General features: G+C 46.2%; 1 protein-coding gene across 2 annotated transcripts; it reads left to right on the top strand.

Moving 5' to 3' along the window:
* Positions 1 to 3,254: 3,254 nt before the first annotated feature.
* ramp2 (receptor (G protein-coupled) activity modifying protein 2) lies at positions 3,255 to 17,348 on the top strand. 2 transcript variants are annotated; one of them, XM_069907211.1, is made up of 4 exons: positions 3,255 to 3,364; positions 6,939 to 7,052; positions 9,955 to 10,033; positions 16,346 to 17,348. In XM_069907211.1, the coding sequence occupies exons 1-4, from the start codon at positions 3,313 to 3,315 to the stop codon at positions 16,608 to 16,610; spliced, it is 510 nt and encodes a 169-aa protein (XP_069763312.1). In that variant the 5' UTR covers positions 3,255 to 3,312; the 3' UTR covers positions 16,611 to 17,348. The 2 variants fall into 2 exon arrangements, with proteins under 2 accessions (XP_069763312.1, XP_069763311.1); XM_069907210.1 differs by having other exon boundaries at positions 9,919 to 10,033.
* The last annotated feature ends 8,803 nt before the right edge of the window (positions 17,349 to 26,151 follow it).

Raw genomic sequence — 26,151 nt, 5'->3', positions numbered from 1 at the left:
GAAGTCAGCTTCCTGTTTTCTTCAAGCGTCTGCCTGAGCCAGCACCCTGGCACTCAACAGCCAGAGGGAAAAGTCACGTGGGGCATCAGCTGAGCCCTGTCCCGTGGTCACTAATCTCCAGGAGGGGACAACCGACTCTGGCACAAAAACACATGAAGCCTTTCACCGTCGACCAGTCAGCAGGAATGTGCAGTTATCAGAGTCTGGTTCATCGATCGCTCCAGTCCTCAATGCTGCTCAGAAGGGGGGGGTGGGGCTGGGGAAGTGGTAGGGTGAGGTTGAGGAAGGGTGGTGATGGAGGTGGGGTGGAATGGGAAGTGTGGAAAGGTGAGGAGAGGAGGTGGAAGGGGAGAGTGGAGGGTTTGGGAGTGTGGAGGGGAGAGTGGAGGGGTTGGGAGTGTGGAGGGGAGAGTGGAGGGGTTGGGAGTAGAGGGGGAGAGTGAAGGGGATGGGAGTGGAGTGGTTGGGAGTGCAAGTGAAACCCGTGGTGTCCTAATATTAATTTATTTTATTTCCCCATTCCCAGCTCCTCTGGGAGATCTGTGGAATCCTCCGTGGTGATAGATACACGACATCTTTAATTCCTCTACCAGTTCCTTCTTGTTGATGATAAGTCCTGCTGGACTGAGCCCACATCACATTATCTTTACTTGACGAAGGGCCCAGCTTCAAAATGTCAGATACCCTTCACTTTTTGTGGATGCTGTGGGACCTGCTGCTTTTTTCCAGCACGTTTTTGTTTTGCACTCAATCCCAGCATCCACAGACCTATTGTTTAACTATGATCATCTTCAGTTTATTGCCAGCTTGCTCTCATCTTCAGTTTCTTTATGCTGAGCTCTGTTGGAACTGTGCATAGAAACAGAGAAGGGTAGTCCTGCATCCACACCCAAGTACTGATTACTGTAGTAATGCTCAGAAATAGGCCCTTTGGCCCACCATGGCCATACTAACCAGCAAATGCCCTTCATTTACCAGCACTAGGTCTGGGCCATGCTTTGACTCAGCATTTATGTGAGGGAGATTGTTCTTGCACCACCTTCTCCCACAGTTCCGGGTCCTATCAATCTCTGGCTGAAAGAAATCTTTCCTCCAATCCCCTCATCCTGAATGTCTCCTTTTCGCTCCCTCAGCAGAGAGAAACAGGTCCTTCCTATCTACACTCCATCTCAGCTTCCTCTCTTTCAAAGAAAATAACCCCAGCTGTCCAATCTCAGATTCAGCACCTGTGCAACACACAGGCAGAGTTGTAGGGGTGATGTGGAGGCTGTACATTTCAGCCCCCATCCAAACCCCAAGGCCAGGGACTCTGTGAAGCTGAGATGCTAATGAGTCGACCGTGATGTTCTGATGCAGGGGCTTGACCTGCAACGGCAACCATCCTCTTGAATCCAAAGAGGCAATTCGACCCACTGGGATCCTCCAGCAGATGCTTTTTGCAGCATCTCCAGTGTCCATGTCTCTGCTGGTGATAACACCTGGAGTTGGGGCAAAGGAGTACTGGTGCCTCAGGGATAATAGGGTAAGTGGGGGGACTCAGTACCCAGGGAGGGGTGCTGAGACGCTGGTGATGGTAGCTGGTGTCCGGTGCAGAGAAGATGATGCGGACAGAATAGGGGCTTGGTAACACTCGACAACAAAGTTCTTTTCAAAAGGTTTGCTTCCTCAAAAAAAAACAGATTATGATAAACAACTTCAAGCTGAATACAAAGATAATTTCAGATTTGCTGTATCACACAGGAAGTTGGAGAAACATTAAATTAACTTTTATTGAATTTAGCCTGTTTAATTGCATAATGACACCGACACCTTGCGTTAGTTCAAACATAAAAATGTTTTTGTTTGTACTCAGCATCTGATGCCTCTTGCATCAGTGTCCAACAATAGTCGGCCGGCGTTGATGGACTCCAGCTGCCCTGATCCCACTTTTCCATGGTCGTAATCTCCTCGGTGAAACCTTTCACCAGCTTCATCACTGACTGTACCAAGGTCAGCAGACAATAAATGCTATTGTTAAGTACACTCACTATATAATTGCCCGATGAACATGTGCTACAACATGTGTTCAATCTCTAACAATGTAATGCCCAGCATCTGTATATGGGAGCTGCTTTTATAGCCTGTCTGCATCTATCCTGACTAAGCATGCCCAGGCCTGCTTCAACAATTGCATAGCATCTGCACTGAGTTCATGCCCAGACATTCTTGGACTGACCAAAAGTGCTTATCTTGTGGGCAATATACTAGAAGACTTAAAATATAACATGAAGTCACAAAAATAGGTTATATCTAAAAAATGGTATGTGATAGGAACAGTATAAGGCAATTTCTGTAATCAACAGCCCCAAATCCATATAATACACCCAAATGTGTTCAGGATGAAAAATCTTTGTTGTCAGTCTAATTGGTGGGAATGGGATAATTGGAACAGGGCCACGTTCAGCTGGCAGCAACCTGTGGCCAGAAACATGGAGGTCAAGGTAAGAGCCCATAACAGGACGGCGAGAGTGATGGGTACATTGTGGGGCGGTGGGGGGGGGGGGGTGCATTGCAGGGATGTTCATACGTTGGTGAGGTGTGCAGGTTTGCACTAAGTGGCAGGCAGAATACTAACACCATGCTCTACAGGCAGTGCCAGTGGTCATTCCCAGGACAGCATGGTTGCACAGGGGAGGTGTGCACTGGGGAGTGATGCCACTTATGTAAGTCAGATGCACAAGTGCAAGTTACATCAAGTCTGGGAATGAACGCCAGGAAGACACATTCTGTACATTTTGAGTGGAAAAATGCTGGAGAAACTCAGCAGGTTAAACGGTGTGCTTTATATAGGAAAGATAAAGATACATAACCAATGTTTCAAACTTGAGCCCGGTTTGGGCACCTGCCTACATTTTGCTCATACCTTGATGAGGGGCTCAAGCCTGAAATGTTGGTTGTGGATTTTTATCTTTGCTATGTAAAATACACCATTTGACCTGCTGAGTTTCTCCAGCTTTGTGTTTTTTACTGTTATTTCAACCACGATGCCTGCAGACTTTCGTGTTTTATTTCTCTGTGTTTTGAGACAGTTTTCCGGCTGGAGAAATCTGTGTGACTGACGTTGATTGCAGCTCACCTCAGAAAGTTCATGAGAACGGATTCTCCTGAGATAACATAGGGGTGTGGAAGATTTAAAACCTCTTTGTTTCTCTGGGTGTGGGCTTCGACTGGCTGTGAATGATCACTTGGGGAAGCTCCACGCCTGCTGCCTTCCTGTTTCCTCAGTGGTAAGTGACTTGGGTTTATGCAGTCAGTGGCAGGAATAGCTGAAGAATGGTGGCCACTTTTAATCTCCCTGCTCTCCTCGCGCTGAGCGTGGCTTCAGGTGAGTTGCAAAGTAACCTAGCCTGCCCTCAGCAGCTGGTGATACCCACCATCCAGGAGGCTCTATGTCAATGCTTGCAACTTCAATCTCAGCATGTGTGTACCAGCCTTCTGGGGCAGACACCCCTCCCAGTGGCTGGACCCACCACCCTGGGGCTGACCAATTCACACTGAGGGGGCAGAAATCCTGAAAGCCAGGTTTGTCCATGTGGCTTGTGCTGCAGCTCTTGGCGTAGTGTTATCCTGCAATGTGCTTTGTACTCCTGCAGACAGTGTTTTCCTGCAAGTTTGTTTCCTGAATGTGCTGTGAAATTCTGCAGATGTACTTTCCTTCAAATCTACTTCAGTGCGTGAGCTGTGATTTTTTGGGTGCTGTGATTTTCTATTGTGTGTTTTTTGGGGGTCTTTTTCTCTGGAGAAGTTTTTCCTTCTTGCAGGTCCTATGATTGACTACAAGTACCTGACTTAACTGGGGTGTAACCTGTATATGGTGTCTGTCTGTTGTGGGTTCACTGTTTTCTTGAGAGATCTTTGTTATTCTGGGGAGCTGTATTTTTCTGGACAATTAGTGGATTGTTTTGGGATCGATGTTTTAGAGACAAGACATGGATTCATACAGTGTGGAAAAAGACCATGTTGGCCAGTGCTTGGAGACCAACCAGTGGGACCCATCTGCCAAAAGCCCATAATACTAAGATGATTCCAGGGATAATTTAGACCTTTCTTAAACACATCAGTGTCTCTGCTTCCCCTATCAAACACTACATCACAGAAACAGGTCCATTGGGCCATCTAGTTTGTGATCAACTATTATTCTGCCTAGGTACCAAGGGGACAATTGGTGGGGCTGGAGGAGTGGACAAGGGAGTCATGGAGGGAGCGGTCCCTGTGGAAGACAAAGAGGGGAGGAGAGGAGAATATGTGTCTAGTGGTGGGATCACATAGTAGGTGGCAGAAATGGCAGAGCACGATGTGTTGGATGCAGAGATGTGGGGTGGTTGGTGAGGGTAAAAGGAATCCTGTCCTTGTGTGTGGGGGCTAGGGCAGAGGTAATTGAGGATATGTGGTTGGAGGCTGAGTTGATGGTGGCAGAGGGAAGCCATGTTTCTTTTTGAAGAAGGACATCTCTGATGATCTGGAATGGAAGTCCTCATCCTGGGTACATATTCAATGGAGGCGGAGAAATTGAGAGAAAGGAATGGAATCCTTACAGGGGACAGGGTGGGAAGATTACTGTTGAGAGTTTGTCTCCCGAGATGGAGACAGAGAGATCAAAGAAAGCGAGAGTGTTGCTGGAGATGGTCCACATGAATTTGAGATCAGGTTTGAAATTGGCAGCAAAGTGGATGAAGTCAATGAGCTCATCATGGGTGCATAAGGTAGCACCAAAGTAGTCATCAATGTAGCGGAGGAAGAGTTGAGAGGTCTTGCCTGTGTAGGCTTGGAGCATGAATTACTCCACGTAGTTTGGGCCCATGTGGGTATCCATGGCTACCCCTTTTGACCCTTTCTCCAGTTTTATCTCCCTGTGATAATTCATGGAGTCACATGTACACAGCAACCAATCATTGTGCCTATCCGCACTAATCCTACACCTGCATTAACTCCATCTCCCTCCATGCCATACTCATTCAAAGACCTATCCAGATGCCTCTTCAATGTTGTTCCCATTCCTGCCTCCACCACGATGACCTCCTCTAGATGCTAGGCTCACAGCTCCACAACTTCATGTTGTCTCCCTCCTAGGGACCAATATTATTTTGGAATGTCAGTGATTTTCCAGGAAATCACTGTTTTCTGGGCCAAAATGTGTTTTTCTAAGGAACAGTTTCTCTTGGGCTTTTCTGCCATGACACTATTTTTATAAAGGAAGTAAAACATTAACGTCTACTGCCAGCGAGGGTGAAATAAAAACACAATGCTGGAGAGTGGTGGGTGTGTGGAACAAGCTTCCAGACCAAGTGGTGGAGGCAGGCTTGATATTAGCATTTAAGAAGAAGTTAGATATATACCCAACACCCAACCCCAACCAACCAATTTTCCCCTGCAGCCGCTGCAACCGTGTCTGTCTGTCCCACATCGGACTTGCAGGCCACAAACGAGCCTGCAGCTGATGTGGACTTTTACCCCCTCCATAAATCTTCGTCCGCGAAGCCAAGCCAAAGAAGAAGAAAAGATATGTATATGGATGGGAAAGGAATGGAGGGTTATGGGTTGAGTGAAGGTCAGTGGGGGTTAGGTGGGAGAAAGTGTTTGGCATGGACTGGAACGGCCAAGGGTTGACCTTTTTCTGTGCTGTAATCGTTACATGGTTATACTCAGCAGGTCACATATAGCAAAGATAAAGATACTTGGCCAATGTTTCAGGCTTGAGCCCTTCATCAATGTATGACAAAATGTAGGAAGGAGTCCACTGCATTAGTGAGGCTCTCCCAGTGGCCACCCATTTCAATTTCCCCATCCCATTCCCTTGCCATCGTGTCTGTCCATGGTTTCATGCACCGTCAGACTGAGACCACCTGCAAATTGGAGAAACAACACCTCATCTTCCGACTGGGCCTCCTCCAACTGGGAGGCATTAACATCCACTTCTCTAGTTTTCGTTAAACCCACCCCACCACTTTATGTCTCCTTTTGCACAGACCTCTCCTCTTATCATACCTAATTAACACCCTTTCTTGGTCTGGACTCCTCCCACAGCCAGAATATATTCTGAGATTTTCTGGGGTTTTTTTTTTGTGCATTCTGCTTATTCCTTGGAGAAGGGCTCAGGCCCAAAATGTCAGCGATATATCTTTGTCTCCTATGGATGCTGAAAGACATCTTGATGAGGGGCTCAAACCCAAAACATTGTTTATATATCTTTATCTTTGCTACATAAAGAACACTGCCCTGCTGAGTTTCTCCAAATTGCGTTTGTACTTCAACCGCAGTGTCTGCAGACATTTGTGTTTTGCTTCATTTTTCTAGGCTTACCCTATGATAGTAGCACAGATGGTGAAATAGGGAAGAGATGAGAAGATTGGGGAGATGGGATAAACTAACGTGTGGGTGACTGTCAGGTTTGGCCTAGGTTCGTGGAGATAGACCAACCCAGCAATTCACGTATGTCCTACAACTGGTGTGGGAGGAATTCCACAGTCACAGGAAGAACATCCAAATTCCACACACAGAGCACCAGGGGACAGGATTGTACCCAGGTCTCTGGTGCTGTAAGGCTCTTCCCACTGTGCTGCCCAAAGGGAGAGATCAGCATCTCCACCTTCCAGCTGCAGTTCGCAAAAACACAGGATCCATGGCAAAAATCACTTTCTTCCGATCCAATGAGCTCACAACGAACCCTGTGGGTCAGGGTCACACTGAACATTGTGACTGGGGGCCACACCAAACCCTGTGGGTGGGGGAGGGGATACTGAACCCTGTGGGTGGGGGAGGGTCACACTCCGAGCTGGCGGTGCAGGAAAAGGGTGGAAGTAACTCTGGACCCATTTCCTGCTCCATCCCCCTCCCGGGACCCATCCTGATCCCAGGCTCCCCACATGTTTTTTACTGACTTCTTCCCCTTCAACATGCAGCCTTCGCCCAGTCCTTTCCCGGCAATGTCACCCTGATGCAGCTCAACGCCACCCTGAGCCCAGGTACTGATGCCCCTCTGCCCACCACTCAGATGCTTGGATCTTACAAAAGTGGTGAGTGGGGAGCGCTCCCTCCACTGAGCCATGGCAGCGTCGGCTCTGTCTCCATATCCAGAACAGCGCAGCATGGCCTGGTGTCGCCCCCAATGCCCAGCTGTCTAGGGGGATTCCACGGGGTTGGGGAGGGGTCCGTGGGGGAGTCCATGAGGTGTGGGGTGGAGTCCACGGGGGGGGGGGAAGTGGGAGGAAAGGAGTCCGCGGGGGGGGGGAGGGAATCCGCAGGGGGGAGGGGGAAAGATGGGCATCTGCAGGGGTGGAGGGGAGGGGGATTCCACGGGGTGGGTGGGTGGAAGGGGAGAGTCCCCGGGGAGGGGGGGAGGAGAGGATTCCATGGGGGAGGGGATAGAGTCCTTGGGGTAAGGGACCTGTGCGGTATCACCACCCTGGTTTGGGACGGCTCGGTCAGAGTTCATTTCGGACCCTCCCCACATCCGACAACTGATGTCTCTTACTCTGGAACCATGAACCATTCAGCCCCTCGCTCTCTTACAGTGAACCTACATCGAACACAGCACAGGACCTTTGGTCCACGATGTTGCAATGGAAACCCACACCACAGCAATCATACCCTTCCTGACCTCACCTCTATTCTTACAATCATGTGCCTAAGAGTCTTTTAAATGTCCCTATAGTACCAGCCTCCACCACTACCATGGCAATGACTGGCACTCACTCCATCCTTAGGCCTGTCAACCTTGCTCCATCAGCTACGTTCTCCATTCTGGGCAATGTCCTAGTAAATCTCTTGAACTCCTTCTCTAAAGCCTCCACATCCTTCTAGCAATGAGTGGCTAGAACTGAACACAATATGTAATTGTGTGACCTAACCAGAGTTTTATAGAGCTGTAAACATTGCCTCTTGAACTCAATCCTCCGACTAAAGAAGGCCAGCACACCATAGATTTTCTTAAATATCCTGAGCAGCAACCTTGAGGAATCTATGGACCTGGACTCCAAGATCCCTCTGTTACTCCATATTGTTAAGAATCCTGTCATTAACCATATATTCCTCCATCAGGTTCTGATTTAACTCCATCTGCCACCTGTAGAGCGCGTCGAAAGAACCAAAGACTTGTTGATCCAAACCAAGGCTTTTATTAACTAAAAGACTGAAGCATATCACATGTAGGTCGACCAGTCCAGAATGACCTGGTCTAGCTATGAGCAATCCTTTAAGACCTGCCAGGAGGCATGGCTCCACTCTCAGCCAATTACAGTCATCCTACACTACAACCTGTACATATACACATTGGTGATAGAATCTACTATCACACCACCTCTCCACCCAACTCTGCATGTTGTAACCTACGACAACCTTCAACACTATTCACAACACCTCCAAAGACACAAAAAGCAGGGGTCCCAGAACAGATCCTTGTGGAACTCCATTAGTGTCTGACCTCCAGGCAGAATTCATTCCTTCTACAACTACCCTCTGCAGGCATGTCAATTCTAAATCTAAGCATCCAAGGTTCCTTGTGTCTTGTGCCTCATGAATGTGAACCAAAGATACTTATCCTGATGTGGGCAGAGCCAACTGAATATGTTGGCACCATGGTTCCAACTGTGGCTGGCATCTGCACCCTGTGGGAATAGAGCTATTGAACAATTACCATGCTGCCATGGTGATCACAGAAAATGGTTAGCCTGGGGAACAATGACTTGGTACCTTCTATTTTTGAATTATTTCCTGAAAGTGGAATGGTTGAGAGATGAGGAGCTGTCTCCTTCTGGGAAATGAAGGAACTGCGCAGACACAAACACAGTGAATCTGAATTTCCCAAAGATGAATTATCTGGGCAGGGGCTTTGCCCACATAGCCCACCTACTTTCCACCCCTCCTTCTCTTGTTTTTGTCACATTCCTCCTTTCCCTCAGGCACTGATACCCACTTATTACAGAAGCCTAATGGCCTCAATATGCCTGGGATTGTCTGATCTTGGAGGCTAAGCATGGTCAGACCTGGTCAATACTTGGAGGGGAGACCAATTGGGAACACCAAGTGCTGTAGGTCTCTGTGAGGGGCGCTGGACAAAAGTGGTGACTCTCTGACTGCCTCACGGTAGACAAAAGTTAAAGAATTTCAGGCTTGTTACATTCTAAATGTAATAATACGGGACAATAATGGAATCTTCAGCTTTATATAAATGAAAATGTCATTTTATTTACAGCACATTATAAGTCAATCCCGGCCATTTAAACTCATGGCACCAAAATTAACCTGCAAACCAACCCCCCCCCCCACCTCCCCCACCCCCCCCAACCCGGTACGTTTTGAAAGATGGGTCGAAACCTGAGCCCCTGGAGGAAACCCACTCAGACTCAGGGATACAAACTTTTTATAGACAGCGCCGGATTCGAAGCTATGTCATAGTGTCGCGCCAACTGTGCCGCAGAAGGAGGCCGTTTGACCCCTCAGGTCCATTCTGGAGCCCAGCAGAAAGATGCCTTTCCTAATTTCCCCACCACTCTGCAGATCATTTTCACTCATATTCACATCTGCCTTTTGATTATTTTAGATTTCCATACAGCAGTCACAGGGAGAACGGCAAACTCCACAGATTCAGTACTGGAGATTAGGATTAAAACCAAGTTCTGCCATCCTGGTCCCTCCCCTCTGTCTTGCGTCTTGCTTCTTTCCATCTCCTCCCTCCTGTCCATTACCTTATTGCCCTTTCTCACCTCCCCTTCATGAGGGTGTGAATAGGGACAGTTGGGTTGGTACAACTGGGTTGGCCATCTCTCCTCATGCCTGTCAACCACACTCTGCTCTAGTTTGACAAAAAATATTCCAGGAGATGGTTCCCTTCTGGGCCCTGTGCAACAATATCTAATGTGTCTTTCCTCACTCAATTAATAGAGCAATTCTACAAGACTGTGTTCAATTTCATCAAAGGGTATTGTGGAAAATATTTTGAGGAGAAGATGAACAGAATTGGAGCTCAACAGTGGTGTAACTGGACAGCTGTGGCCAGGTAGGTGACATGCAAAGCACAGGCTGAACATTGTGTAAGCACACAGGCTGGTGGCAGAGAATGAGGGTTTTCAGCCTACCAGATCCATGTCGACTGCATCTCCCCTCCCAACCCGATATCTAATCTGAGCTCCAAATTACTTGAAACATTTCCAACTATGATCATATCTCCCTACAAGGATGTTGAATTAATTCCAGTTCAGATGCAACATATCTAGTTTGAACAGGTCCCACCTTCCCCAGAAATGGGCCTGGTGCTCCAAAAATCTAAAGCCCTCCCTCTGAAACCATCCCTTTAGATATGCATTCCTCAGACCTATTCTTCCATTCCCAGAATCACTGGCACATGGCACTAGAAGAGATAGAGGAATTATGATTTTGGAGCTCCTGTTCTTTAATCTCTGACTGTCCTCCCTAAATTCATGTGGCAGCATCTTATCCCTCTTTCCACCCTTATCTCTGTACCTGTTTCCCTTCCCTTTAGAATTCCCTGCATCTGTTCAGTGCCATCCTTGGCCCTGGAACCAGGGAGACAATGTACTGTCCTGGATTTTCACCTATAAATGGAGAGGCACCTGTCTCTTTCCTCACCACTCAGTGCCCTTGGAATGGCTTCTCCCCCTTGTACAGGGGCTATGACTCCACAGAAACCATCATCCCACTATGTTTTATCACAAATAAATTCCTCAGAGTGAGATGCACTCTGAGTTTCCTTGCCTCCTTCCAGCCTCCCCTCCTCTAACTGCTGGTCCCCTACTCCTTCCCTAGAAGTGTGTGTTATCCACAGAACCAGTCTATGGATGCACTACACACTGAGCCAGTTCTTTCGCTTCAAACGCAGAGATCAAGCTGGCTGGATGTGGTCATCTGGACCATCTCCCTATTCCCATGTGCTCACGCTCCCCTCCTCTCTCTCTCTCTCTCTCTCTCTCTTTCTTTCTCTCTATTCCTCTCAACCCCCCCATCCCTCTCTTTCTCCCCCTCTCAGAAAGATTAGATCAGATGGGATTAGACGTGATCATCTGGACCAGCAGGAGCCCCTCCAAATTCACAGGTGCTGTATGTTGTAGATCAATGCGACTGAGTTAGAATTTAGAAAATGTAGTCCAAGCTCCATTCCTACACTGTACTCACGTATACTCACCGACCACCAACCTGACAGGTACCATTCACATTGTCCAGACAAAGCCCTGTCTTGACAAGCCCCCACAGCCTCTCCACCAAAGCCCACACTCTGAGAAACCAGTGTGGCCTCTATATCTCTTTATTGAGAGCCAGGCAGCATCAGTCCCATGAACTGAAATGATTTAAACTCAATTGGAGATTCTAGTTCTAATTACAAAGTGTCCCTCCTGATGGAAACTGAAATTTTCAGCTGAAGCTTCAAGCCTGCAAGGACATCACTGTGAAAGTCACTCACTTTGATGACTAAACTTCAGATAAACTTGAAATTATATATCTTCTCATTCGCCACATCCCTCACTCTGAGACAACAGCTCTCCAAAATGGTGTGAAACCCTCAATGTATCTTCCACAATGTCCACATAGAACCTAATTTCTCAGATTAAGAGTCAGTCTCTGTTTTGTGGGGAATGCCATGCAGCCAAAACCAAATGAAGAGCGGAGGTGGAGGTTTCCGAGCTGACCTGGAGAAACTCGAAGAGACAGACCAATGGATGAATTTCAAATATTCAAACAGCTGACCCAGGAGTTTATCCCAGTTATAAAGAGGGATTGCATGAGAAAGAGGTCTCTATCTCTCATGGACAAAAAAGCACGAAGATAATGTTCCATTGGACAGAGGTGCTTACAAAGTGGCAAGGGCTAGGATGGGGTAGAGGAATGGAAGGCTTCCAGGACTCAGCAGCGAAAGAGGAAAAAGTTCATAAGAAGAGAAAAACTTGATTGTGAGAGAAAACGCGTGTAACATCTAAATAAGCTGTCACAGTTTCTATGGATATATAAATGGGAAGATGGTGGCTAAGATGGGTGTGGGTCCTCATGAGACTGAAGCTGGTGAATTCATAGCAGGAAACAAAAAATAGCAGTGTTTTTCAACCTTTTTCTTTCCACTCATATACCACTTTAACTATTCCCTATGCCATCGGTGCTCTGTGATTAGTAAGGGATTGCTTAAGGCGGGAAGGTTGAGAATCACTGCTCTAGTCCCAATTGCTACTGAAATATTTTGCTTGAGAAAAGTTGTCCTTGGCCCATTTCCTTTGGAGTTATGAAACCATGCACATAAAGAGTCAATTAAGTACGATTAAAACAGTGGTTTTCAAACTTTTTCTTTCCACCCATATACCACCTTAAGCGATCCCTTACTAATCACAGAGCACCTATAGCATAGGGATTACTTAAAGTGGTATGTGAGTGGAAAGAAAAAGGTTGAGAACCACTGTGTTAAATTAATGTTTGCATCATGAAGGGACACTACCAAATATCCCTCCGATAACAGATGGGCTAGTTCTGAAAACACCAAAGAACTTGCAGAATTCTCAGGCATAAGAATAACATGTTAGAGAAACTCACAAGGCCAAAGGTGGACAAATCTCCAGGACCCAATGGCCTGTTGTGGAGGGTTTGAAAGGAAGAGGCAGCAGAGAGAGTGGGCCCATTGAATGAAATTTTCCAAAACTCACAAATTCCAGGAGGGACCCAGGACATTGGGAAAAAGGCCAACATGTCTTCTGAGTTCAGGAAAACAGAATTTGAGGAATTATAAGCTAGTTAGTTTGACATCTATTGTTGACAAGATGCTTGAGGCAATTATCACAGCATTTAACTCATTATTTAGGAAAATGAACCTAGTCGATGTGATTTTAGAAAGGTAAATCACGTTAGATAAATTTGCTTGAATTCTTTAAGGGGATGAAAGGGAGCGTTGACAGAGGGGAACTTGTAGATGTAGTTTATTTAGATTTCCAAAAGTGACAAGATGTCAATTGTAAAGTTGATGCACAAATTAAGACTCCAAGGTATTGGATGAAGCAGAGAGTTGGAACAAATTGTCTTGTTCTGGCAGAAGGGCTGTAATGAGTAGGGGACCCCAGGGATTGGTTCTTAGCCATCAGTTGTTCTTGGGGGAACAAAATGCAAGACTGCCGACAAATCAAAAAATATGAGGAACGTTGTGATGAGTAAGTTGCGATTATACAACAGGCTATTGAAGAGTGGGTGAAAACCAAGAAACTGAGGTTTAATGAGGAAAAGTGTGAGGTCAGGCACTTGGTAAGAGAATTTCCATGATCTAAATAGAGAGACTGCAACTGAGTGAAGTTCAGACGGATCAAGGTGTTTGAGTGCACAAATCACAGAAAGTTGACAGGTGAGACCAGCTGGTGGTGAGGAAGGCAAACAGCATGTTGCAAATGTTTGGAGATGAGGTTTTGTACTGGATGGTGGCGAGACCACATCTGAAATACTGCACACAGTTCTGGTCCTGTTACCAATCAAGGGATATGTAGCAGCTTTGCAGGCATTCCATGGAAGATTCACAGGCATGAGAGAATTTTTCTTGAGAACAATTTGGGTCTGTATTCCTTGGAGGTTGGAAGATGAGAGGTGACACAATTCAAACATATATGATCCTGAGGGGGTGAGACAGAATAGATATTGAGATGCTGTCATTCATGTGAGAGTCATGAACAAGGGGACATTATTACAAAATAAGGGGTCAGTTCTTTAAAACAAGCCTAGAAATGTCTCATCTAAGATGGCAGTGAACCTCTGGAATTCTCTGCCCACAAGGTTGGTGGAGGCCACATCATTGGACAGATTTAAGGTGGACAAATATTTTGAAAGATCAAGGAACTGAGGGATATGATGATGGGGAACTGACACAGGAGAGGTGGTGATGTCAGCAGAGATTGGCCTTGGTCATAATGGATACTATGGCAGGGTTCAGGGGCAGAGTGGTCTACTCCTGTTTTCCTGTGTAAATGTAGAGTCACTGTTTATTCAGGGTGTGGGTCACTGTGGAACTGCACAGTCGCTATTTATTCATGACCAAAACACATAGGATCAGAAATAGGCCATTCAGCCCATCAAGTCTGCTCTGGCATTTCATCATGAGGTGATGAATTCTCCCACTCAGTCCCACTCCCCGGCCTTCTCCTCATAATTTTTGATGCCCTAGTTGATCAATCTCTGCTTTAAATACATCCAATTAATTGGTCTCCACTTGTGGCAACAAATTCCACAGATTTACCACTCCGGGCAAAGAAATTTCTCTGCATCTCTGTTCTAAGTAGACACCCCTCAATCCTGAAGTTGTGCCCTCTTGTCCTAAACTCTCCCACCATGGGAATCAACCTTTCTACCTCTACTCTGTCCACACCTTTCAACATTCAAAATGTCTCAATGAGATCCCCCCTCATTCTTCAAAATTCCAACGAGTACAGGTCAAGAGCTGACAAACGCCTCTCATATGATAACCCTTTCATTCCCAGAATCATCCCAGTAAACCTCCTCTGAACCCTCTCAAATGTCAGCACATCTTTTTTTAAATGAGGAGACCAAAGCTGCTCACAATACTCCAAGTGAGTCCTCACCAGTATCTTATAAAGCTTCAACATCACATCTCTGCTCTTGTATTCTATTCCTCTTGAAATGAATGCCAGAATTGCATTTGCCTTCTTCACCACCGACTCAACCTGCAAGTTTATCTTCAGGGTATCCTGCATGAGGACTCCCAAGTCCATTTGCATCTGGATATTTTCAATTTTCTCCCCATTTATGACCATATAACCGTTTACCACGCGGAAACAGACCATGTTTATTTTTTTCTACCAAAGTGCATGACCGTAGACTTTCCAATATTTCATTTGCCACTTCTCTGCCCATTTTCCTAATCTGTCCAAGTCCTTCTGCAGCATCTGTGTTTCTTCAACGCTACCTACTCCTCCACTGACCTTCGTATCATCCACAAACTTGGCCACAAAGCCATTCAATCTATCAATCTTCAATGTATATCATAAAAAGAAGCTGCTGTAACACTGACCCCTGTGGAACACCACTAGCTAACCAGAATATGATCCCTGAATTCTGATTCTGCTTCCTGCCAATGGCCAATGTTCTACCCACGCTAGTATGTTTTCTGTTATACCATGGGCTCTTATCTTGTTAAGTAGCCTCATGTGTGGCACTTTGTCAAGGCCTTCTGAAAATCCAAATCCACAACATCCACTTTTTCTCCTTTACCTTGCCTTCTTGTCACTTCCTCAAAGAATTCCAACAGGTTTGTTGAGCAGGTTATTCCCTTAAGGAAACCAAGCTGTCTTTGGCCTATCTTGTCACGTGCCTCCAAGTACTTGTCATTTTCCCAACAAGTGATGTCAGGCTAACCTCTCTATAATTTCCTTTCTGCTGCCTCCCTCTCTTCTTGAATAATGGGGTGAAATATGTGATTTTCCAGTCCTCCAGAACCATACCAGAATCTATTGATTCCTGAAAGATCATTACTAATGCCTCCACGACCTTTATCGCCATTTCTTTCAGAACCCGAGGGTGCAATCCATCTGGGCCGGGGACATCCACACTTAAATCATTCATCTTTCTGAGCATCTTCTCCCTTCAAATAGTAACCAGACTCACTTCCTTTCCCTGATACCCTTCAACATCTCTTTGCATCCTTATTTTCATGTTGATACATTTCTGTCACTGGACTGACTTATTCTGGGAGTGGGAGGGGGGGGGGGAGCGTGTAACTGTACAGAATTATTGTATAGGTCGACTCTGAAAAGAACAACCCCAGAATTTCCACATAAGATGGAGGTTTTGAATGATACCCTTTGTATAAGATGACCCCAAATCTGGCACCTACCGTGGACCAGCGGATGCTATTAAAAGCAAATCACAATATTTTAATATTGTTATATTAATATATTATTTAATATATAGATTATATATATTAATATATAGGTTATATTAATATAACCTTTCCCTGTAAAGGTTTTCATTTTATGAGCATATTTTAAAAATTAACCACTGTTGGCCCCAGTACCAGGCCGTTTAAGGCATGTACAGAGCCAACGGCAGTTGAACCGGGCAGGTGGACCCTGTGGGGGAGCGCTGAGACTTCGTTAATAACTAACAGGGGATGTGCGAGATTGCATCGGGGCCGGCGGGAAGATGCGGTGTTGCAACTGTGCTGTCAAGGTTCAAATTTTAGACACAGTGTATAAGAGGACCTGATTTTGAGGTGACAGTTTTTAAGTTTCGGATCAGCATATAACACTACTCAGGGCGAGGGCCACTGTACAGTCATTGTTTATTCATGGTTCCTGCACTCACCTCCTCTTTCTTTCAGACCTTACAGTGAGCTGACAAACTGCACGGAGTTCATGCTGGAGTGGTTGAGTTCCTATTGGCCAAATGAAGTTGGAGAGATGTTATTTGTTCAGATACATCACCAGTATTTCCTGTCCTGCAGGAATGATGCAGTGCAGATCCTAACCGACCCTCCCGATAACACAGTCTTGGGGCTGATCACAGTACCCATCTGCATCATCTCCATCATGGTCTGTCTGGTTGTCTGGTGCAGCAAGAACAGTGAAGCCAATGCCAAGAAATAGTGGTCAGCCTTGGCTCTCTGGGTGGACAATCATCCCTCCCCACCAATTGCCCCCTGGCATCTTTCCCTGTGGCTGCAGGAGGTGCCACACATGTGCCCACACCTCCTCCCTCACCTCAGTCTGGGGCCCCAAACAGGTCTTTCAAGCAAAGCAAAACTTCACTTGTGTATCCGCAGGACTGATTTACTGCAGTGGTGGTCCCTTTGTGGCCTTCTCTACATCAGAGAGACTGGGGACAGACTGGGAGATCGCTTCGCTGAGCACCTTCACTCCAACCGCACCAGTGTCAGAGACCTCACAGTAGCCAACCATTTCAATTCTGTGTCACATGTCTGCCCATGGCCTTATCCCATCCTGACCACCCGCAAATTGGAGGAACAACACCTGATTTTCCAATTGGGCACTCTCCAGCCAGATGGCATTAACATCAACTTCTCTGGTCTCTGCTAGCCTGCTCTCCTCTTCCCCTTCCCGCCTTCCCTTCCACTTTCCAGTTCTCCTCCTTCCTTTCACCCTCCTTTCACCCAGCCATCCCTCCTCCCTTTGATTTCTGCTGTCTCCTCCCTCCCTTCTCCACCTATCACTGCCTGCCTTGCAATTGCCACCCATTCTCCTCGCCCCCTATTCTTTTGTTTAGACACCTACCAACATTTTCCCATCCTTTGATGAAGGGCTGAAGCCCAAAATGTCGGTTATGTATTTTTACCGTTGCTATATAAAGGACCCTGTTTGATCTGCTGAGTTTCTCCAGTTTTGTGTTTTTAACCAGGGCTCATCCCGGATTTCAATAGTTTGAGAGAGCATTTTCTGCCGTTTGTTGTCTGGTCTGCACTCCATGGGACAGTGGAATGGCCACCCGCTCCTCGGTCTGTGTCCAACCAGTGGTTCCTGGTGTGGGGGCTATCCCAGGAATGGGGTCAGTGCTCCCTATGCCGAAGTTGTTCCCACAAAGGGACCAAGCTCCAAGTGTTTGTAGCATGGAGGTGGTGGGGAGTTGGATAGAAGTCATTTGATGGAGTAGTGCCTGGTAGGAGAATATCAGCCCTCTCCAGAAAAGAAGAAATAAAGTGAAGAAAACACAAAGTTCAAGAAACACAAAACACAACAAATAAAAGATAAAGGTGTGGAGAAAAGAAAGAAAATGGCACCCAAGAAGGAAAAAGCAAAAACAACGGGAAAAAAAGAAGACGCTGGAAGAGAAAGGAGGAGGCCTTATCTGTATGAAGAGGCAGGGAGCTGCCGTGGAGAGAGGATCCCGCTCCCCGAGGTTAGTGGCAACCCCGCAGAGTCACGACCGCCCGACCGCGGGAGTGCAAAAATGGCTCTCTGAGCCAAACAGAAGTGCGCAACTGCGCATGCGCGAGGAATCACGCGTGGGCAATACGCAAAGCAAGGAAAAGGAAAACACCAGGAGGGTGGCCCAGCTGTGGAGTGAACTTACACAGTGCGACTAGCTGAGAGATGCCCGACAGCAGGGCTTTCAGCTGGAAGAAGAGGAAAGCAACAGGAAAGGGAGTGATAAGAAAGAAAAACAGCAACAGGAAGCCCAACAGATAACTAGCCCAGAAGAAGGGGACCAACAACAAGAAGCTATGCAAAAAAACACCCAACAAACTGAGGCAAGTAGCTCAACAAGAAAGTCAGAAGAATCACAGATACAAGGAAAAGAAGTAGAGTTGTTCAAGTGAACCGGTACGGACTTGAAGGGCCGACATGGCCTGTTTCCGTGCTGTAAATGGTTATATGGTTATATGGTTAAGACACAAACACAGGTGCAGACACAGAAGAAGAGGAAGAAGACCAAGCATATAGATAAAAAAAATTTCAAGAACAAGTGAAAGCATTAAAAGAATGGTTGACATTAGAATTTAGTGAAATGAAAAGAGGTGGTGGGGAGTTTGGGACAATTGGATGCAGAGCTTAGTCTGGGGAGCGAGGGGGGGGTGGATGGCAACAAAGGCTCAGAAACCAACTGAGAAGTGGTTAGATGTGAAGAGCCTGTGCAGGAATGAGGTGGCAGCCATCATCTTACTGGCCTGGGAGTGAGGGTCTTAATGGCCTCCTGTACTCTCATGGTCTTATGGCCCCTCACCCAATGCCACCTCAATGTCCAGTTCCTCCACCTCAACCTCCATCACCTCCTCCACCTCAATGTCCATCTCCTCCACCTCAATGTCCACCTTCTCCACCTCCACCTCTCAACCTCCTCAACTGTCTGAACCTCCTCCACCTCAACTTCAACTTTCTTCACCCCAACCTCCCCCTTCCACTGCCTGACACTTCAATCTCCCCTCCATCTCAACCCCCAACTCAACTTCCTTCACCTCTTTCCCTCTCTTCCTCAATCCATCCTCCACCTCAATTGCCTCCACCTCTGCCTGAGCTCATGGTTTCCCCATCTTATTTTGCCATTCTATTTTGCTCAAACAACCCCCACTCACTGACCAAAACTCTGTGCCTCATCCTGCTGAAGCTGTTGTAATGGCAACGCTGATGCTGGTGCGGACCTGGGGAGAGTGAGGAGCGGAGTCACAGGTCTCCCCTGTGGGGTCCAACTACCCAGTTCGACTGCTGGCAGCTCCATACAGGCTTTAAACAGCGTGTTAAAGGAGTCGATGGTGTTTTATTTAAAATCCTGCGACCGTGGGGTCTGAGCCCAAGATCGGCAACAGTCTCAAATGGTTGCAGAATCTGTGGGAGCAGCGGACCGGCGCAGGGCACCAGTAACAAGGAGAACACCCCTCGTTTGAGAAGGAGAAGCAGAGGAGACGACCCCAAGGACGGTGACCATGGAGGGGGAACCAGTCAGGGGCTCTGTGGCTGAAGGACACAAAGTCGGTGAGCTGTTGGTGACTTGCGGGAGAGGAACCCACGCAGGTTGCAGGCTGCTGTCAACTTGAGGTCAAAGGACTCATGCCAGGCTGTGGGCTGCTGGAGACTGGCTCAGGAGAACCAAGGATCGGAATCTGGATTCGAGAGGGTGTTGTAGGCGAGAAAGGTCCTGGGCGCTGAAGGCTTCCTCATCAATGAACATGGAATGATTCAGCACAGTACAGGCCCTTCGGCCCTCGATGTTGTGGTGATCCATATATCCCTTCTTTAGAAAATACTAAACCCTCCCTACCCCATAAAGTTCAATGTGTCTGTCTAAAACCCCTTTCACACTGCCAACCCTCCTTGGAAATGGGAAAAATTGCAGGGCAGGCTGAACACGGGAGTCTTTCACACCGCAGATAATTCTGCAACTCGGGATTTTAAGGAGGGTCCCGCCTTCAGTGATGATGTTGTGAGTGACGTATTATGTACAACGCTCTGATAGCCAGCTAACTGCACAGTGGCATTTCACAGCTGCCAGACAGCGGCCTGCCGTGTTCTGACAGCCCTGCTAACTGAGTCATGGCCAGTTATAATTTTTTTCAAATCAGTTGCAAGTGAAAATTCCCTTCCCTGTTATAAAACAATAAACACCCGTGCGATACCTTCTCCAGTGAGAACATTCACGTGTACAACAGAAGGAAAAAATGAAATCTGTGTTTCCTACATGTGTCTATTCAGTGAAATTTCAAATATACAGTTTCAATTCAATTACCAGTTCATCATAAAACCTGATCGAGATGATTACCTTTCGGTTTCCCATTTAGTTATCTTTCTTTGGCTTGGCTTCGCGGACAAAGATTTATGGAGGGGGTAAAAGTCCACGTCAGCTGCAGGCTCGATTGTGGCTGACAAGTCCGATGCGGGACAGGCAGACACGGTTGCAGCGGTTGCAGGGGAAAATTGGTTGGTTGGGGTTGGGTGTCGGGCTCCTCCTCCTCCATCTTCTGTCAGTGAGGTGGGCTCTATTTAGTTATACCTATTTATGAATTACACATGCACATCGCAAAGAGAAAAGAATGTACATTAAACTATGTATAGGAAGGTGAGTCGATCTCTGTGGCTGTGACTTAACCATTAACTGGAGTTTTGAGGGAACAGAGTTTGCTGGAGCTTTTGTTCAGAATGCAGAGCATTTTTGTGAGGAGATGGGGGAAGAGGAAGGGGGAATGGAAGCGAGAGGGAGGGGAGCAAAGGGAATGGAGGAGGAAGGGAACTGGGTGGTGTGGCTCTCAGGCAGTAGGGCAAGAGGCTGCCAGGCAGTGGGGTGGGGGGGGGGTTGTCAGGCAGTGGGGGGGGGGGGGTTGTCAGGCAGTGGGGGGGGATCAGGCAACAGGGGAGAAGGCTGTCAGTCAGCAGGGTGGGAGGCTGTAGTGGGGATTAGGCAGCGGGGTGGGGGGCTGTCAGGCAGTGGGGTGGGGGGCTGTCAGGCAGTGGGGCTCAGGCAGCGGGGCGGGGGGCTGTCACAGCTGTGAAATATAACTGCCAGACTAATGCAAGCACATCATTAATGGTACCCAGTAAGTCAAGTAGACCATTCACACTGCCAGAAGGCGATTAGTGAGTTAACTCAGCCGGACTCTGATACTTGCCCCCACCATGTATCAGAGCCCCACTGAAATTCACTCACCCTCCCCGGTTATGTCATTTCACACAATTTGAACCATGATATTGGCGGGCTAACTCAGATGCAATTGGTGGTGTGAAAGGGGGAGTTTCTTAAATGCTCCCAATGTTTCAGCTTCCACCACCATCCCTGGCAAGGCATTCCAGGCACCCCTGATGTCTCCCCTAAACTTCCCTCCCTTCACTTTGTATATATGTCCTCTAGTGTTTGTTGATTCTGCCCTAGGAAACAGCTACTGGCTGTCCACTCTATCTATGCCTCTCATAATCTTGTAGACGTCTATCGTCTCCTGTTATCCTTCTATGCTCTAAAGTGAAAAAGTCTCAGCTCTGCTAACCTTGCCTCACAAGACTTGTTTCCCCAATCCAGGCAACATCCTGGTAAATCTCCTCTGCACCCTCTCCATAGCTTCCACATCCTTCCAATAATGTGACTAGAAATGAAAACAATACTCTAAGTGTGGTCTCACCAGAGATTTATAGAGTGGTAACATGACCTCTCTACTCCTGAATTCAATCCCCCTCTTAATGAATCCCAGCATCCCATAGGCCTTCTTAATTATCCTATCAACCTGTGTGGCGACTTTGAGGGATGTATGGAATAGCACACCAAGTTCCTTCTGTTCATCCACAAGGGATTACAGTGAGCTGGGACGAAAGCTGAAAGACAGGAACGCTAGGGTGGTGATCTCGGGATGACTACCTGTTCCAAATGCAAGTGATGAAAAGAATGTAAGGATAAGGAAAATGAACGTGTGGCTGAGGTGCTGGTGTACAAGGCAAGGATTTGGCTTCTTGGATCATTGGGATCTCTTTTGGGGAAGGCATGATCTTTACAAGAGGGACGGGTTGCACCAAAATCTAAAAGGTGTCAACATTTTGGCAAGTATGTTTGGTACAGCAATGGGGCAAGGAGGTTTACACTAATTTGGCAGGGGTATGGGAACCAGATTGATAGGGAAAAGGGTAGGGAAGATAAAGTAATGGCCAGGAAAAGTAAAATAGGAAAAGTAATGTTGGGAGGAGAAAGTAAAAAATCAGATGGTGCAGTGAGTTTTCGGGTCAATAATAGTGTTAAGAAAATTACAAAGGAAAATAATGGGCAGAAAAATCAAAAGAAAAGGTTACAGAAGTCACTAGATATTAAAAGGACAAAGAGCATAAGGGCACTTTATCTGAATGCCCACAGTATTAGAAATAAGGTTAGTGAACTCGAGGCGCAAATCGGTACCCATGCCTTTGATTTGGTAGCCATCACGGAAACATAGCTACAAGGTGACCCTAAATGGGAATTAAACTTTCAAGGGTATCAGGTGGTGCAAAGAGATAGACAGGACGGTAAGGGAGGTGGAGTTGCACTCTTAATCAAAGATGAGCTCCAGGCAGTAGTGAGGGATGATATAAGATCTAAAGAGCATAATGTTGAGTTCATTTGGGTAGAGATAAAGAATAACAAAGGGAAAAAATTATTGGTGGGTGTTATCTGTCGCCCACCAAATAACAATAGTTTAGTGGCACGGGAAATAAAAAGAGAGATAAGTGAGGCATGTAATAATGATACGGCAGTAGTCATGGGGGACTTTAACTTCCACATAGATTGGGAAAATCAAGTTGGTCATGGGAGTCTGGAAGAGGACTTCATAGAATGCATCCGCGATAACTTTCTTGAGCAGCATGTTAAAGAACCAACAAGAGAAAATGCTCTCCTGGATCTAGTGTTGTGCAATGAGATAGGTAGAGTAAATGATGTAATAGTCAGAGACCATCTGGGAAATAGTGATCATAGTATGATTGAATTTCTCATTCAGATGGAAGGGGAAATAGTTAGATCTAAAACTAATATATTATGCTTAAACAGGGGTGATTACCATAGGATGAGGGAGGAATTGGGCAGAGTGGACTGGGAGCACAGGCTAATTGATGAAACAGTTGAGGAACAGTGGAAGATTTTCAAAGAAATATTTTGTAATGCTCAACAAAAATATACTCCGGTTAGGAAAAAGGGCAGCAAGGGAGGGAAAAATCAACCGTGGTTAACAAAGGAAATAAAGGAGAGTATAAAATTGAAGGTGCAGGTGTACAAAGCTGCAAAGAGCAGTGGGAAACTGGAAGATTGGGAAAACTTTAAGAGACAACAAGGGGGTTACAAAGCGGGTAATAAGAAATGGGGAAAAGGATTATGAAAGTAAATTGGCACAAAATATAAAAACAGAAAGCAAAAAAATTTATAAATATATAAAACGGAAGAGGGTGGCCAGAGTTAACATAGGATCCTTGGAGGATGAGAAAGGAAAACTGGCAACAAAAAATGAGGAAATGGCCGAGGCATTAAACAAATATTTTGTGTCAGTCTTCACGGTGGAAGACACATCCAGCATGCCCAAGTGCGGAGTTAAGGATGCGAATGTTGGGGAGGGCCTTGATAAAATAGTTGTTACAAAGGAAGTAGTGATGGAGAAACTAATGGGACTAAAGCCAGACAAATCACCTGGTCCTGATGATATGCATCCAAGGGTTCTGAAGGAAATGGCAGAAGTTATAGTTGATGCATTGGTGATCATAGACCAAAATTCCTTGGATTCTGGGCAGATCACGGCAGACTGGAAGACAGCAAATGTCTCGTCACTTTTTAAGAAGGGATGTAGGCAGAAGACTGGAAATTATTGGCCAATTAGCTTGACACCTGTAGTTGGAAAAATGCTTGAAGCCGTCATTAAAGATGAAATAGTGAAACTTTTGGAACGTAAGGGTTCAATCAGGCAGACGCAGCATGGTTTTAGAAAGGGAAGATCTTGTTTGACAAACTTGTTAGGATTCTTTGAGGATATAATGGGTGCGGTGGATAGAGGGGAACAGGTTGATGTTGTAAATTTGGATTTCCAGAAAGTGTTTGATAAGGTGCCGCACAAGAGACTTATCAGTAAGTTACAGGAAAGTGGAGTCCGGGGAAGTATATTGGCCTGGATTGAAAATTGGTTGTCTGACAGGAGGCAGAGAGTTGGGATAAATGGGAGTTTTTCAGGATGGCAGAGAATGGTAAGTGGGGTGCCGCAGGGGTCAGTGTTAGGTCCACAACTGTTCATCATTTACATTGATGACTTGGAGGAGGGGACAAAATGTGGTGTAGCCAAGTTTGCGGATGACACCAAATTGAGTGGAAGAGCAAATTGTAATGAGGATGTGGAGAGTCTGCAGAGGGATAGAGTTAAGCTGGATGAGTGGGCAAAGATCTGGCAGATGGAGTACAATGTTAGTAAGTGTGAGGTTATCCACTTTGGCAAGAAAAATAAAAGAGCTGAATATTATTTAAAGGGTGAAAAACTACAGCATGCTGTTGTGCAGAGGGACTTGGGCGTGCTTGTGCATGAATCGCAAAAAGTTAGGTTGCAGGTGCAACAGGTTATTAAGAAGGCAAATGGAATGTTGGCCTTCATCGCTAGAGGAATTGAATTCAGGAGTAGGAAGGTAATGTTGCAACTGTATAAGGTGCTGGTGAGACTGCACCTGGAGTACTGTGTCCAGTTCTGGTCTCCATATTTAAGGAAGGATATACTGGCTTTGGAGACGGTCCAGAGGAGGTTTACTAGGTTTATCCCTGGGATGAAGGGGTTGACTTATGATGAAAGATTAAATCGTCTAGGATTGTATTCGCTCGAGTTCAGAAGAATGAGAGGAGATCTTATAGAAACATATAGGATTATGAAGGGTATGGATAAGATAGATGTAGGAAGGTTTTTTGAGCTGGCCGGGGAAACTAAAACAAGAGGACACAGTCTCAAGATTCAGGGGAGTAGATTTAGGACAGAGATGAGGAAAAATAGTTTTTCCCAGAGAGTAGTGAATGTTTGGAATTCTCTAACCAGGGAAGTGGTTGAGGCTGCCTCATTAAACATATTTAAAATTCGGTTAGATAAATTTTTACATGATAGAAGAATTAGGAGATATGGGGAGAAGGCAGGTAGGTGGAGTTAGGTCATAAATTAGATCAGCCATGATCGTATTGAATGGCGGAGCAGGCTCGATGGGGCATTTTTGGCCTACTCCTGTTCCTACTTCCTATGTTCCTATGATCATTAACCCTGTACTCAGCCTTCTAGTTAGTCCTTCCAAAATGCATCACCTCACACTTATGTGGGTTGCAATCCATCTTCCACTTTTCTGCCCATCTCTGCATCCTGTCGATATTATCTTGTAACCTTCAACATCCTTCAGCTCCATCCACAATTCCTCCAACCTTCATGTCAGCCACAAACGTACTGACCCATCCATCCACCTCCTCATCAGTCATTTATAAAAATCACAAAGAGCAGGGGTCCCAGAACAGATCCCTGCGTAACTCCACTAGTCACTGACCTCCAGTCACTGACTTCCTTCCACTAATATGCTCTGCTTTCTTCCTACAAGCCAATTTTTTATCCATACAGCAAATTTTCCACTGATCCCGCAACTCATGTCTTTCTGGATGAGTCTCTAATGGGGGACCTTGTCAAGTAACTTGCTAAAATCCATGTAGACCACATTTACCAGGGAATCAATTTATTTTGTTACTTCCTAAAAAACTCAGTTAGGCTCATGAGGCACGACCTTCCTTTCACAAAGCCACGCTGACTATCCTTGAGTAGATTGTACTTCTCCAAATGCTCATAGGTCCTATACTTAAAAATCCTCTCCAATAGTTTTCACACCACTGTCTTAAGACTCACCGGTCTATAATTCTCCCTATTACCCTTTTTTTAAAACAAGGGGACTACATTTGCCATTCTCCAGTCCTCCAGAACGTCCTCTGCAGCCAAAGAGGACTCAAAGATCATGGCTTCTCTCACTTCCCACAGCATATATCCCCGGGGACTTATCAATATTGATGTTTTTAAGAAGATCCAACATTTCTGCTTCCTTAATCTCAACATTGTCCAGGCCTGCTCAATTTCAACCTCACCGTGATCAAGGTCCTTTTCTCTTGTGAATATTGATGCAAAGTATTCAGTTAGGACCTCCCCAACCTACTTCCCCTCCAGGTGCATGTTACCTCCTTTATCCTTTA

Source organism: Narcine bancroftii, chromosome 12, assembly GCF_036971445.1.
Source record: "Narcine bancroftii isolate sNarBan1 chromosome 12, sNarBan1.hap1, whole genome shotgun sequence".
In the NCBI taxonomy this organism is placed as follows: domain Eukaryota; kingdom Metazoa; phylum Chordata; class Chondrichthyes; order Torpediniformes; family Narcinidae; genus Narcine; species Narcine bancroftii.
The sequence above is the reverse complement of the archived record's forward strand: the minus strand, read 5'-3'. Positions and strand labels throughout refer to the sequence as shown.